The sequence below is a fragment of the Pipra filicauda genome, unplaced genomic scaffold (assembly GCF_003945595.2).
Source record: "Pipra filicauda isolate LSUMZ 115617 unplaced genomic scaffold, ASM394559v2 scaffold13_size5146498_pilon, whole genome shotgun sequence".
NCBI classification, from domain to species: Eukaryota; Metazoa; Chordata; class Aves; order Passeriformes; family Pipridae; genus Pipra; species Pipra filicauda.
The window spans coordinates 1,202,980-1,217,385 of NW_024103874.1; the positions used below are offsets into that span (position 1 = coordinate 1,202,980).

The following is a 14,406-nucleotide window of genomic DNA, read 5'->3' on the forward strand; positions in this document are numbered from 1 at the left end:
ATGGTTTAAGCTGAACAATGAGTCACAAATGCACTAGAGAAGCCAGCTCCCAAAACTAGCCCAGCTGTGCAAAGCCAGCAGTGCCATCCATTGACTGAACTCTGTAAGGCATGTGTTTGTCGGGGGAGAAATATCCACCTGCAGACAGGCAACACCCCTCCATCCTGCCTTCCTGCTGTTGCAGATAATTTGCTAAAGTCTCCCTACATCAGTCAGGCCCCAAACAAGCTCCTACAATGCCTACTCTCAAGCAGCAGCTGCCACACACATGAAAGACTTCACACATACAGAGGGAATATCTGTGTTCACACTTGCTGACTCGTGATGGGTGGGTGCTTGTGCCAGCTAATCAGTGCCACAAAGAGAACATGGCAAGTCACAGGGTTATCACATGCCCAGAGCCAAAGAATGGGCTCTTTTCTCCTCTTGAGATCATCTAATAAACACCACCATGAAGCAACATCAGAACCAGGTACTAATGGCACCAGTAATACAGCTGAGAACAGGGCAGCACATGCCAGAGCCCAAAAAGAGGCTCCTTATTTTGTAAGATCTCAAAGCTGACAACTCTAGACAGAATGTCTCTAGTTGTAGTGGTCCTACTTCACCAAATCACACTTGAAAATGTGACATAAATCCTTGATAAATGACAGACGTTTTAAAAGATTATTCACCACTGTTAGGGATTGTTAGAAAGGTCAGCAGACTAAAAGGCTGCTTCTAACTCTGGGGATAATGTACAGTGCCCTCTGGCTACGGGCTCATATTATAAGCTACTCACATCTATTAAATGCCTGTATCAATGCAAGTGATACATATTACTTAAGGCTTAGTCATTCACATTAGTTACAATAGTCAGTGTATCTCAAATTCTGGCTGAAAGAAAACAGCAGAAGAAGACACCAAAGGAAGGCACCTCTCCTCCTGCACCTGCTGCTCTGCTGGTCTCAGAATACTTAGAATCATAGAATGGTTTGGGCTGAAAGAGACATTAAAGACTATCTTGTTCCAACCTCCTGCCGTGGGCAGGGACACCTTCCACCATCCCAGGTTGCTCCAAGCCCCATCCAATCCGGCCTTGGACACTTCTAGGAATGGGGCAGCCACAGCTTCTCTGGGCAACCTGTGCCAGGGCCTCCCCATCCTCCCAGGGCAGAATTCTTTACTACTATCTAATCTAAGCCTACTCTTGGTGAGTGGGAAGCCATTCTTCAGATCCAAGAGCAGACATAAGGTACAAGCAGGAGGACCTCCCCTTCTGCCAAAGGCTCTTGCTGCTCTGCTCATGAGTGTAGAGCAGGCAGGAGTTGAGGACCCCCTTGGTCCCTTTATCCAAGCTTTAAGGAAGTTCACAGAAGGTTTTTTCCCTTATGGCCAATGACATCAGAACCTCCCTGGCAAACTAAAGGTGTATATTCCAGAGCTGCCAGATGCACTCACACGCAGTAAGAGCACAGAGCGTGTGCGTCAGTCCCTTCCAAGGCCGTGTCCCAGCGGAGCAGTGGAACCACCAGCAAGGTGTGGGAACAATTTCCAGTAACCTCAGACAAACAGTGGCTGATGACTGTGCTCAGTAATTCACATCAGCCTTTTCTGAGTGCACTGCAGATTGAATATTGCATTGCCCTGAGCTGTTTGAGCAGAATCTCATTATGGCATTTTGCAGTGAGTGGTGGAAAAGAGGGAATCTGCCCTTGGCTGTTACTTGTTTCAACTAAATGGACCGACAATTTGCTTTACAGTAATATTGAGAAGGAGCAAAGGGTAGGAAAATCTGCCCTTGAGAATGTGAGTTATAGGCTGCTACAAGAGGATGTTATCAATTATTTACGGCTTTTAAGCCTCAAGGAGAAGAGGACAATTGACTTTCATAGTAGTGCAAAAACAATTTGAAATTGCTGAACATTTAGAAAAACAAATACAAATCATATAGAATCACAGAATGGTGTGGGTTGGAGGGGACCTTAAAGATCATCTCATTCCATCCCCTGCCATGGGCAGAGACACCTTCCACTAGACCAGGTTGCTTCAAGCCCCATCCAACCTGGCCTTGGACAATCTTCTTCCTAATTGTCTTGAGCAGCCCTTGCCTAATTTTTATTAAGTTGTCATGAAGCTAAATTATCATCAGTACAGTAGAGAGAGGAATCAAAAATTAAATCTAAAGAAGAAGGTTTTAGATCTAAAGAAGAGTCTCTGTGCAACTTTGAAAGTCCATGGGAATCAGATGAGGTGTAAAACACCTTGAGGAAGCAAAGCAGTTTAAATGCTCAGCTTCCAAGTTTGGCCCCATAATTTTTCGCTTTACAAAATACCCCTTTACCCATTTTAATGGCAGAAGACATTAAACAGAACTCACTAAACAGCATCATTTTACATCCCTCTCTGCGTTTAGTAATCAACACAAGACACTGCACTTTTCCCTGGGCTACTCAACTTCATGTGGCTTAGAAGTTTGAAAGCTCTTTCCCAGAGATGCAGGTCTAAAGCAGACACCTCTGCTTGGAGTGGGCGGCACTGAATGATAAACAGTGGGTTGCACTGAATGATAAACAAATAGCCATCAGAAATCTTATCCAAATGCCAAACCCCATGTACCTGAGTGAATTGTTTACACTTCACTGCAACATAAATATCAATCTAAGGGTAGAGAATGGTAAATTCTTCCCAGACCTGACTTATGCAAACTTTTCTGGATACCAAAAAAGGTGACTGGAGTTAAATGTTAAAGTCTGTCTTCAAACTTGGAATGGGTCGGTGATGAGCACAGCAATTATTCCTCCTCATATGTAACCCAGTTACTGCAAGGTGAGAACAGCTGGTGGCTTCTGTGAAGGAAGTTGTGTGTCCTCAGTGCACACAGGGACAGGCAAAAAGACGAAGAGCTGTTTGGACATGGAGCCAAGTTACCCTCCACATCAGGGTGAAACACATTAGTGAGTGCCGAGGAAGCTGCTTCTGCTGTCACTCCCTGCAGTTTAGCTGGTCTGCGAAAAAACAACCTTCCTGCCTTGCTGGGGCTGTCAATCCCATACCCAGCAGGAGATGTTGGATGTGATTTTCACTCACACAGAACCAAGTGGCTACACATCACACAAGCCAGATGAAAAATCACCTCATCAGAAGATTACTGGGGAGGATCTTGTGGAGAGGAGAATTAATGCTGCTGACTTGTGTCAGCTACAAGACAAAGATCCAGAAACAACTATGAGAACTCCATAAGAAAGAGAGGGACCTTCAGTGCTCAGCAGCAAGTCTGCTCACACACATGTGCACATGGAATCAGCAACAGGTGCTATAAATACAAGCAATATGGATATTTTCACCTTTGTTTTCTTCTGGTTTTACTTTACACACCTTTTTTGCTCAACAAGACTAAGAAATCAAAGAGCAAGAGCTGCTTAGTAGGTGAAATTCACCTTTGGGCAGAGGATCCCACAAGTCATCACATAAATGGCCTGATTTTCTTTATAAAGGATTTCAGTTGAAGCCACGGCTCCCCTTGCTTGGACAACCATGGAAGTTCCCACACCTCTCCAGGTCAGGGAAAGGAAAGAGGCCCACACAGCCTCATTCTTCAAGGACTTGGAGAAAAATAAAGTAAATAATTCCCCCTTTGCAGTCCTGTTTAAGATTTCTCTTACCCTAAATTCCTCTCACAGACAAAAATACTCGGGTTGGTTTCCTTTGGATTTAGCTATCCTGGCACTGCAGACTTTTCCCACTTGAATAGAAGATACCAAGTTTTCACTGGTTTTGCTCGAGAAGAAAGATGTCCCTGAAAGCTGACTGTATGTACTTGAACATTCGTGACACAAGAATTTCCTAATAAAAATGTTTATCAACTGCATATGGATATTCCTTTCCTGATATAATTTTAATTCATATTCATCTCATCAACTAGCCACATTATCTCACCTTCATGATTTAAACACTCCTGGAACATGATGTGAAAAGCCAATGCACTAAAGAACTAGGTCACTTAAAACTAGTTCATATGCCATGCCCTTAATTTATTATAGTATGAAAACATTTACCTTAGGTCCTTTTCTGAACGAGGTTCATGATCAGCTCCCAGCTTCTCTCATTATATTTATATACATGGCATTACTACATTGGTAATAAAGTTAAATGAAACGGCTTCCAGCACGCAGAAGCAATTGCCTCCCTCTCTCACACAGGAACCAATTCCTATGTGTCCATTAGAAGACATTATATTTTGGAACTAGCACATTCACAATCCCTGAATTATTTGTAGATTAAATGATTTGAAAAACGTGTAATGAATTTGCTCTCATGCAATTTATAAAACTTAGCAGACTTCCAAGACTTCTTCATCATCAAAACATCCTTGTAGTTGGACCAAGACATTCTTACATGCAGGCTGCTACTGAATTACTAATCACATTTATCCCTACAAATGGATTTAACTCCTGACCTATAGTGCTCGTTGCAGAGTCCCACAAGCGTCAGGGGCAGAATTTAGCTTGGTCTCTTGGCAAACCACAGATTGAACAACTCTGCAACATTGATTTCTAGTTACAGAAATTGCACATTTCAGTTCTATCACTGTTCCTGCAGCGCTGACAAACCCAGAGAGATTTTGACTTCAAAAAGTCAAATTATGGAAGGGAAATTATTATCTAAGAGGTTTATAATAGATACCTTTGCTATGTCACTGCATCATACACATTCTGATAAAAGCATGACAAACATTTCTGACAAATTATACAGAATGGCCATTATGGAAAAGTCTTTGCCTCACAGGAATCCAAATGCATCTTCTGGTGACATTATACTTACTGCCTCTTTGGTGTCTCTCAGCTCATTTCCCAGCTTTCCACTTACTGATGATAAACAGTAGCTGCAATGGCACAAATAACACAGAACCAGAACAGCACTATCTGGCTGTTGGAAAATTAAAAAAGGAAAATAATAGTAAACTACATGAGTTGTACCCTCTCCCCTTTGTCTTAGTTACAGTGAGCACGACAGAGTTAATGTCTTTTTCCCCTGCACTTATAAACCATCTTCCCATTAAGGTATCTTGGCAGTGTTTGCTCCTTTTTCACTGAGCATATATCACTGGATGTTTACTATATTGTTCCTTCCTGCTTCTGAGCAAAACCACCCACTGAGATTTTGGAGACAGCAGCCAGACAGACTGTACACATAAAACTGCCAGCCTTAATGCTTTTATGCCTCATTAGCTGACCTCCTGCTCCTTTCTGCACTTGCCCAGGATTTCTAGATGTCCAGCAGCAGTGTAACACATCTCTCATGGGAGAGCAGCTCTGTGGTCTCTGTCCCACAATGGATTACAATACACCACAATAGATTAGATACACCAGACAAACTCAGGGAAGTGTCCGTGTCCATGTGCAGAGCCCAGAGGTGGCTTGTGCCAGTGGAACTTCACTGACATCTCCTTCGCTGAGACCAGAATTAATTCCTGAGATTTTTTATTATTCAGAAACAAAAAGGACAATATTGTAGTGTGGTCTTGCTTAAAGCACTGCCACAGTAATATCATCTGTCTGCTCAGGTAGTTCTGGTGTGTAAACAGTCATAGAAAACACATTAGCAAATTGCTTTGGAACAGTAATAAACATAATAAATAGATGAAATTGTGTTCTAAGAAAGTGTTTTTCTACAAAGCATTCAGAGAGAGACCAGATCTATGAAGCAAGAACTCAAGGAAAAACACCCTAGAACTGGCAGTCCTGTTGATTATACCCAGAACAGCCTATTTCAATACAAGCAAAGCTCTCCCCCTCTCTTCCTCCGAGATCCTTCTTGAAACCCATCTGTTCTGTGGTGCACTGCACTTAACAAGAGCCTCCCACCACGCTGTTCCAGCATTGTAACACTCAGTGTTGTCCTATGCCGCTCCAGTCTGTACTCCTAAAGCACAAGTTCTTCCAGAGGGAAGCCCTTCTGTTTATGGGACACAGTTATCCCATTGTACTCAGCCCTCTGTGCTTCCATCGCTGCAGAAACTACAGCGTGGCTGAGGAGGGAAGGCTTTGCAGTTGGGCAAAGAGCAGGATTTTATTGCTGGGGTTCAGCACTGAGGTGCAGTTTGAGGACATTAATGCAGTTAATGTGATATTCACCCTTCCCCCCACAGGGAGTGTCTGTGATGGCACAGAGCCATTTCGGAAAACTGCAGCCATGGCAGCTGTGACAAAGTCGTGATCACAGGTATGAGGGTACCCTCTGCAAGTTCACTGGTGACACTGATCTGTGGGGCTGTCACGCACTGGAGGAACAGGATGGCATCCAGCAGGACCTGGACAGGCTTGAGAGGTGGGACTGTGCGAAGTTCAACAAAGCCAAGTTCAAGGTCCTGTGCCTGGGTCCAGGCAATCCCAGGCACACCTGCAGGTTGGGTGAAGGATGGATTGAGAGCAACCCTGAGGAGAAGGGCTTGGGGCACTGGTGGGTGAGAAGCTCAACATGCCCTGGCCATGTGCCTTCACAGCCCAGACACCCCCTGTGTCCTGGGCTGATCCCACAGTGAGGGCAGCAGGTGAGGGGGGGATTCTGCCCCTTTGCCCCACTCAGGTGAGACCCCACCTGCAGTGGGACCTCCAGCTCTGGGTCTCCAACATAAGAAGGACATGGAACTGCTGGAGCAAGTCCAAAGGAGGCCATGAAGTCGATAAGGCTACTAGAGCAACCTCTCTATGAAGTGAGACTGAGAAAGTTGGGGCTGTTCAGCCTGGAGAAGAGAATGCTGTGTGGAAACCTCAAAGGACCCTCCAGTTTCTGAATGGGCTACATGGAAGCCAGAGAGGGACTCTTTGTCAGGAACAGGAGTGACAGGACAAGGGGGAATGGCTTCAGGCTGAGAGAAGGGAACCTGACACCCCAACAATCCCACCATGTGCCTGAGACAATTTGTCCAAATGCTCCTTGGGCTCTGCCAGGCTCATTCCCTCAGGTCACCAAAGGTCACTGGTCACCAAAGACCTGTTCAGCCTGGAGAAGAGAAGATTCAGGGTGACCTAATTGTGGCCTTCTAGTGCCTGAAGGGAGCCGACAAGAAAGATGGAAAGAGGAGGGTCTGAGGGCACTTGGTCTGTTCAGCTGGAGAAGAGGAGGCTGAAGGGAGACTTCATTGCAGTTACAGCTTCCTCGGGAGGGGCAGAGGAAGGGCGGGCACTGAGCTCTGCTCTGTGGGGACCAGGGACAGGACCCGAGGGAACGGCTGGAGCTGTGTCAGGGCAGGTTTAGGTTGGATATCGGGAAAAGGTTCTTCCCCCAGAGGGTGGTGGGGCACTGACCAGGCTCCCCAGGGCAGCGGGCACAGCACCATGGCTGACAGAGCTCAAGGAGCCTTTGGACAACGCTCTCAGGGACAGGGACAGGACTCGACGATCCTTGTGGGTCCCTTCCAACCCAGGATATCCTGTGGCTCTGCGACTATTTACAAGGCCCTTGAGTGACACGGAAACGGCTTCAAACTAAAGGAAGGTGCCCCCGCCTCACGCAGCCCCGCGAACGGGGCCGCTGCGGCTTTAAGGAGGCGGGTTTGCGGTGTGTGTGGGGCTCGTCATGCGCGCAGGGCCGGGGCCGCCCCGGTGCCATGAACAGCCATGTACCGCCTGGCCCGGCTGTGTCCCCGCCTGTGTCCCCACAGCCCGCCGGGCCCCGCCGGGCCCCGCGTCCCCCGGCCCGCCTGGGCCGCGCTCCGGCCGCCGGTGCCGCTGCCGATCCCCCGGGGATGCGCCGCCGGCAGCTCCGCCAAGGTACGTGAGGGGGGCGAGGGGGCGCCTCTCGGTGGAGCGGGCGAGCTTTGGGTTAAAGCACAAAATGCCCTGACTCCCAAGCGTTTTTCGGGTTTTTTTTGGGGTGCCTTTAGAAGTTCGGTCCCACCCATCCCACCCCCCCAACCCGGGGGCATGGGATCATGAGATCGTGTTTATCCCCGGTTTCTGTAGGAGACGGGGGGAGCTGTTTTACGCCTGCTGGTGCCAAGACTGTGAACGTGAGCTTTCCGATACGCCTCGTTTATAGTTTTAATTTCTGCATTTTAATTTGCGGGGTGATTTCTGTAGCCTCGTTACAAAGCATAACAGGATGTTTCAGACGCGTTTTCATGCCTTAAATCACCGAAATTATGTGAATAAAATTGTGTTTCTAGCAGAAATACTGTAGCAGCAGCAGCTTTCTTTGCTAAGCTGTGCATTATTCAGGGCATGACCACCCTGGGTGGTCCAAATAACATCTGCTGAAGTGATTCTATTTTAACGTCTTTCTTCAATATCATTCCAAAATTGCCTGGTGTGTGAGACTGGGAACAGGGGTGAATACATATAATCCATCTGTACCACAGTTCCCCTGAGGCTCATGTACCTCTGTAGTTTGTCAGATCCTGTTTTCTCAGCAGCTTTCTGAGGAAAATCCACGTTTGGCTCCTTAAATAGGTAACGATCATCTTTGTTCGTATGAAAAATTCACTGTAAGCTATTAAATTTTAAAATACCATTCAAACCATGCTTGGCTTTTAAGAAAATGATGCTGTAAAATAAATGAGTGTTCTTGACTAAGCATGTGGCAGTGATTGAATTGTTGGGACAGCTTTTGGCAGAAGGTATTATGAAACTATTTTGTTATTCAGATAGTTGCATTCAGTAACTCAGTATTTAAATTTTACAAGCTGGGAGTCAAAACAGCATTTTTCCCTCCTCCCCAGTAAATAATTCCTTCCTATAATAACACTGAAGAATAAGAGGGTGAGTTCTGAAACACAATGAAGCAGCAGCCATGGAGTACAATCATGGAATCTAATTCCTTCCGGGGGCTGAAAGTAATTAGAGTGTCTAACTATGAATCCATTCTTTTCTTTAGTGAGCTTGCTTAAAAAATGGTTTTGAGTGTTTTTTTCCTCATTTGCCAAATCCTGAGGCTTTTGTAGCAATGCTTTCTTCCTGTTGGTATTTCTTCTCTGGCAAGCACAGGGGCTGTCTTGTTGCTATCAACAGTGTCTGATTTCAGTTTGCTTTGGGGTCTGTTTAGTGTGAAGTTTTGCACTTTAAATGTGCCCAGATAAAAAGCTGTCAATCACTTCTACTCTGACAAACATTTTCAGTGCAGTTGGGCTCTTCACACCAGCCCTGGCATGTCCTTGTAGTTGTTGTCTACACCGTGGCAACAGAATTGCTCGTTGCTGTCAACACTTGCAGTTCTGCAGTTCTTCCTTTTATCAGCTGATCTACACAGGATGATTTATAGGAACTTAAACATTGGATTTCTTCCACCAATGAGTTATTACTAAGCCAGCAGCAGCCTGGTATCAGGTTGGCTTCCAGTGCCACCAGCTGCTTAGCCCTGGAATAAAAAGCTGCATTCCAAGAATTCACTGCAGAAAGCTGAGCAGTGGGTGTAAGCAAGGGGCTCTGCCACCTCAGTCTCATCTCTCTCTTTGTGTGGGTGTGCCTCCAAACACATTTGGATAAAATAATCTGATTTTAATTATGAAAATTGAATTATGCAAGAACTTACACCAAGCTCAGTGTATCCCTTTGATAGGAATACTTGGGAAAAGGGACCTTGCCTGGGCTCTGCCACAGGCATCTGCTCTGCTGATGTGAAAGAGCAGAAGTGTGTTACTGTTTTCCCAAATCACTGTTTGCAGGACACTGCTTTCATTATTTCACATTGGTTCAACTGACCTTGTGCTTAATACTAATAAATACTTTTAATTGTTTTCTCTTTAGGATGCACGTGAACCCCCCAAATACACAGCCACTGATCCCAGTGGGGAGAACAAGAAACTCAACAAATCCCAGCAGCTGAAACAAGTTTTTAAAGAATATGGTGCTGTAGGGGTTTCATTCCATGTTGGAATTTCATTAGTATCTCTAGGAATCTTCTACCTGGCTGTGTCAAGGTGAGGTTTGTACAGTTGTCTGTTGCCTCAAAGTAGTGGTTTGGCCAAGAAAAATATATTAAGCATTGTGCTTATTCCTGGCAGGAGACGTGTACCTTATGCCTGTAGGATCTATACACAGTAACCTGAATTTTGAGTGTGGATGGGTCCATAAGTGGGTCTGATCTCCCATCAGCCATGAGAGAAGTTGTGCATGATATTTTTGCACAGTTTTACCGTCAGTGAAAACAGCAGAGACTGCACCAGAGTAACTGAACAGAGGAAAGAATGTCTTTGTTTGGCAGAGATATCTCTTGTTCTCACACAGTGCCATGGTCTGTAGAGATAGAGCCATGCAAAAGCATTGGGGCTTAGAGATAAACTTATTTTTCTGGGTGTTGAACACAGTTTCTGCAGTTCAACTGCGGGAAACAACGGCCACTAAAACAGGATTAGAGTAAAAAGAACATGCAATGTATACAGAAATTGTGTGTGTGGCTTTGGTGGGAGTGCATCAGGTACAAATGTCTGCTGAAATGAGGTATTTCAGCTGAGGAGACAAACATTCCCTGCTGCTTCCTCCTGACTCCAGTGGGAATACAGGAATTTCTCCCATTTACTACTTTGTGGCACAGGGTGACAATGAACTCCCAGTTAAAAGGTACTGTACTGGCAACTGAAGGGAGAAAAGTCACACTAACATCTTCTTTTGAAAAATTGCTCCAAACACAGGAACCTTGATGAAAGCTGCTATGTGTATAGAGAACTAAAATATTCATGGATTTGGTGGATAATGCTCATTTGAGATCCATACTACTTCCTTCACTTGCTAGATTTTAGATAAGATACTTCTCATTGTAGCAGCTTTGTACCCCTGTGTTAGAACACTCTAAGCCCAACAACAGGTACCTCATTTGGTTTGCATTATTCTATGTTTAAGTGATACATTTCCTCCAGAGACAGGATAGACTTTATTGTGAAATTTGGAAAGACACATTTCCAACACAGATTCACACTAACTTTTTGAAAATCCCTGTGTGGAAAAACAGATTATTTTCTCTCCAAAGGTTGAGCTGAAGGGTTGGAACTAGATGATCTCTAAGATCACTTCCAGCCCAAACCATTCTGTGATTCTATCAGTATTTTCCATGCACGTGCTGCAACTGTACATTTGGAAAACTGAGGAGATATTTGACTTCACAAGGAACTTGCCAATTTAAGAAAAAAATTGAAATCAGGAAATACTGCATGTGTTGTTGATACAGAAGTAATTTAAGCTGTTACTGCTGAAATAACCCATCGTTTTCAATATTTAACAGCATCTACTTTGCACATCAGTTCCAGAGCTGGAAGTGTGCCACGTTAAACTGCACTTTATATTTTAAAAAATACAAACCTTAGAATTAACTAAAGGAGTCTTGTTCTCTGTCCCCCCAGTGGTGTGGATATGACTGCAGTTCTCCTGAAGCTTGGTTTCAGTGAATCCTCCCTGCAGTCCAGGATGGCTGCAGGCACCAGCACCTTCGTCCTGGCCTATGCTGTGCACAAGTTGTTTGCTCCGGTCCGGATCAGCATCACAGTGGTTTCTGTGCCCTTTGTTGTCCGGTACTGCCGCAAAATCGGGTTCTTCAAACCTCCTGCCTCCAACCCATGATGATTTGTCACTGGATTTGGGTTTTTAAATGCTCCATATCCACAAAGTTTCTTTAAAAGACTTCCTTGGATTCTATGTTCGTGCTGACTTCACCTTGCATTTCTGACTTGTTCTTTCAGGTAAATGTCACTGTGAAAAATGCTATCCTTACCTTCTTTCCCTTTTGCCACCTCTCCTTTGGAAAAACCTGTTAAAATGGTATCTGGTTTGCACTGCAGCTAGTAGTATAAATGCTTTACAACGAGCAGTCTCTTAACACATCCTGGGGCTTTACAATCTTTCTTTTTGGGCCTTAATTTTTTTCCTTGTCAGAACTGAGTCTCAGCATTAGTTCATTACTGTGTAGCTGAAAAACAGTAAGATTCTTTTTCCAGTAGAATAATATCCTACTACACAGGTAGTTCTTTTGGTAAGGGTTTATATTGGAATCTAAAGTGGCAAGTGGATGTTTTTTTTGTTAGAAAAGGGTTTTATTATGGCCTGTCTTGCAGTACAACACATACACTGAACTAACTTTAGTGGGAGTACCCCTGTGATTAATTATTGCAGTGATAATTGTTTTAGCCAGAATAGGTGGTGCACTGGTCTGAAACTACAGCTCCATTGTACTGCTTCCATATTCCAAGATTTTATTGTTTGAAAATGTGTTTTATTTATAGGCTGGGAGCTGGTCTTACTGAACTGCTTTACTTTAATTTTTTTTATGCCTATAGTCTCAGAAGGGATCTTGAGTCTACTGAAATCAGTGTAACCAGAGTTACCTCCTATGTGAACACGCTCCAAAGAGAATCAAGTCAGAGACAAGCTGTGGTGTTTTAATGTCTTGAGATCTGGCTTTGTACCGGAAACACATTTTTATCTTAAAAGTAACCCAAGCAGTTTCTGCTCCTGGGGAGGAGTCTTAAACCTGCACCCAAAGTCCAGACATTCCAATTCATGGCTTCTGAGGAACAATTCCTATGGTTTTGACTGAGACTGGTGAATGTACCAATTAGAGCTGCTTTTCCTTTCCTTATTCTATTTTTCTGCTTCTCCTTCCACTTCTATTAGAATGTAGATACACATGTGCATTTTCACATTCCACCTTCCAACTAAAGACTGAATCCCAAAACTGAGTAGTCAGGGTAGCACTCTGGGGTAAGCCTGGCTTTGAGACTCAGAACTGTGCTGGTGTGAGACAGGCTGAGCCAGATCTGTGGTGTTTTGGACCTGTTCCTCCTTCCAGGTCTTTTCACCTTCTCTTTGTCCTTACACTGGCCCCAAGGTGGCTCTGACACATCTGCCCATAGAGGAATTTGATTAAAGTAAAAGAGAGGAAGTTGCCCTGATGATCAACTTTTTTTTCTGAAATTTAGTGAATTAAGAGGAAGGAATCATGAGATGAGGATGAGAGTTGGCTGAGGGAGAGAAAAAGCAAATAACTTCTTGTTATGAGCAGCCTATTGCCATAAAATTAAATTGCACCTTAACTCCTTCCTCACATAGAAAGTCCAATCCAGAGGCAGGTTGGATGCACTGAAGTTCCCCAGCTCCATCTGTACAAAGATAACAGAATTCCAGAATAAGTATGAGGCAGCCTTGTTTTCTTCATTTAGAATCAGTTCTGATAAGTCTGTTTTGTCCTAAACTTGAAGGAATAGTCAAAGCTTGTTCTTTCTCAAAAATCACATGTAAAGCTGGAATCAGTTAAAGCAAATGTACCTAAAAGTCATTAGAAGGCTCCAGCACTAAACTAATTTTCTTGATGTAAAAACAAACAGCTTCATATAAATTATGACCAGAATTCAGATTACTTAAAATAAAGATGGTTTTATAAACTACTAGCAATTTGTTTAGATGAAGGGGGTTTTTTGCAAAGTATATTGTATATTTTAAATTAATTTGAGAATATATATTTTGAAGTGCACCTTACATCAAACCCACAGTTACCTGGATTTCAAGTATATTAAATATTCCACAAGCTTCAGCTAGAAGTCAAGAACTTTATGTTGCAATTAGAGTGTAAGAAAACAGCCAAATAATAATAAAAGAATTCCAGAATAAGTATGAGGCAGCCTTGTTTTTTATTTAGAATCAGTTCTGCTAAGTCTGTTTTGTCCTGAACTTGATAGAACAAGCTTTTACTCTTCCTTCTCTTTCTCAAAAATCACATGTAAAGCTGGAATAATTTAAAGCAAGTGTCATTACAAGGCACCAGCACTAGTTTTCTTGCTATAAAAAGAAACAGCTTCATATAAATTATGACCAGAATTCAGATTACTTATAATGATGGTTGTATAAACTACTGGCAATTTGTTTAGATGAAGTGTTTTTTTGGCAAAGTATATTTTAAATTAATTTGAGAATATATTTTGAATTCTAGAATCCTTGCTTGTAAAAGGATCATTTTTTTAAAAGCGTTTGTAAAATAGTGAAGACGACATTGAAGTCTTATAATGAAAATACAATAAATTGCTTTCTCTTAGTTTGCATGAAGTGTTTTACTGGAAAATAGTTGGTCTGCAGATTTTGGTGGCAAAGGTCCTGACCCTTGGTACATTTTAAAGAATGTCTTCCAATGCCAGACATTAATATGACATATCCGATTTGATAACAATACTTTCCAGACCTTTCTCTTAGAAGTGCTTGCAGATCATGTTGTGTTTGAATGAATTCATTTAAGAAAGGACAAAGCAGGCTAAAGTCTAAATAAATTACCAAGGTAAGGAGCAATACCTTTGGTACTTACCTTGTAATCCTGATTTGGGATTGAGGGATAGTCATTCATGCTAATTTAAGATAGTACTTAAGTGCTTTTTTTCCATTAATGCAGTTGCTGTTAATTAAGTGTACCTGCTTGGTGGTACCAGCACTCTGAAAAGAACTTTATACCAGC

The 14,406-nt window shown here is 43.3% G+C and overlaps 1 protein-coding gene across 1 annotated transcript; it reads left to right on the top strand.

The window, feature by feature from the left end:
• Positions 1 to 7,531: 7,531 nt before the first annotated feature.
• On the top strand, positions 7,532 to 13,995 carry FAM210B (family with sequence similarity 210 member B). Its single transcript, XM_027710581.2, has 3 exons — positions 7,532 to 7,754; positions 9,726 to 9,898; positions 11,315 to 13,995. The coding sequence occupies exons 1-3, from the start codon at positions 7,602 to 7,604 to the stop codon at positions 11,529 to 11,531; spliced, it is 543 nt and encodes a 180-aa protein (XP_027566382.1). The 5' UTR covers positions 7,532 to 7,601; the 3' UTR covers positions 11,532 to 13,995.
• Positions 13,996 to 14,406: the final 411 nt, after the last annotated feature.

What these genes read in the sequence shown, in the direction of transcription:
- FAM210B (XM_027710581.2), top strand. Translation starts at nt 7,602, where the DNA reads ATGTACCGCCTGGCCCGGCTGTGTCCCCGCCTGTGTCCCCACAGCCCG. An exon ending in CCGCCGGCAGCTCCGCCAAG is followed by an intron (nt 7,755 to 9,725) that starts GTACGTGAGGGG and finishes TTTTCTCTTTAG; the next exon opens with GATGCACGTGAACCCCCCAA. An exon ending in TTCTACCTGGCTGTGTCAAG is followed by an intron (nt 9,899 to 11,314) that starts GTGAGGTTTGTA and finishes CTGTCCCCCCAG; the next exon opens with TGGTGTGGATATGACTGCAG.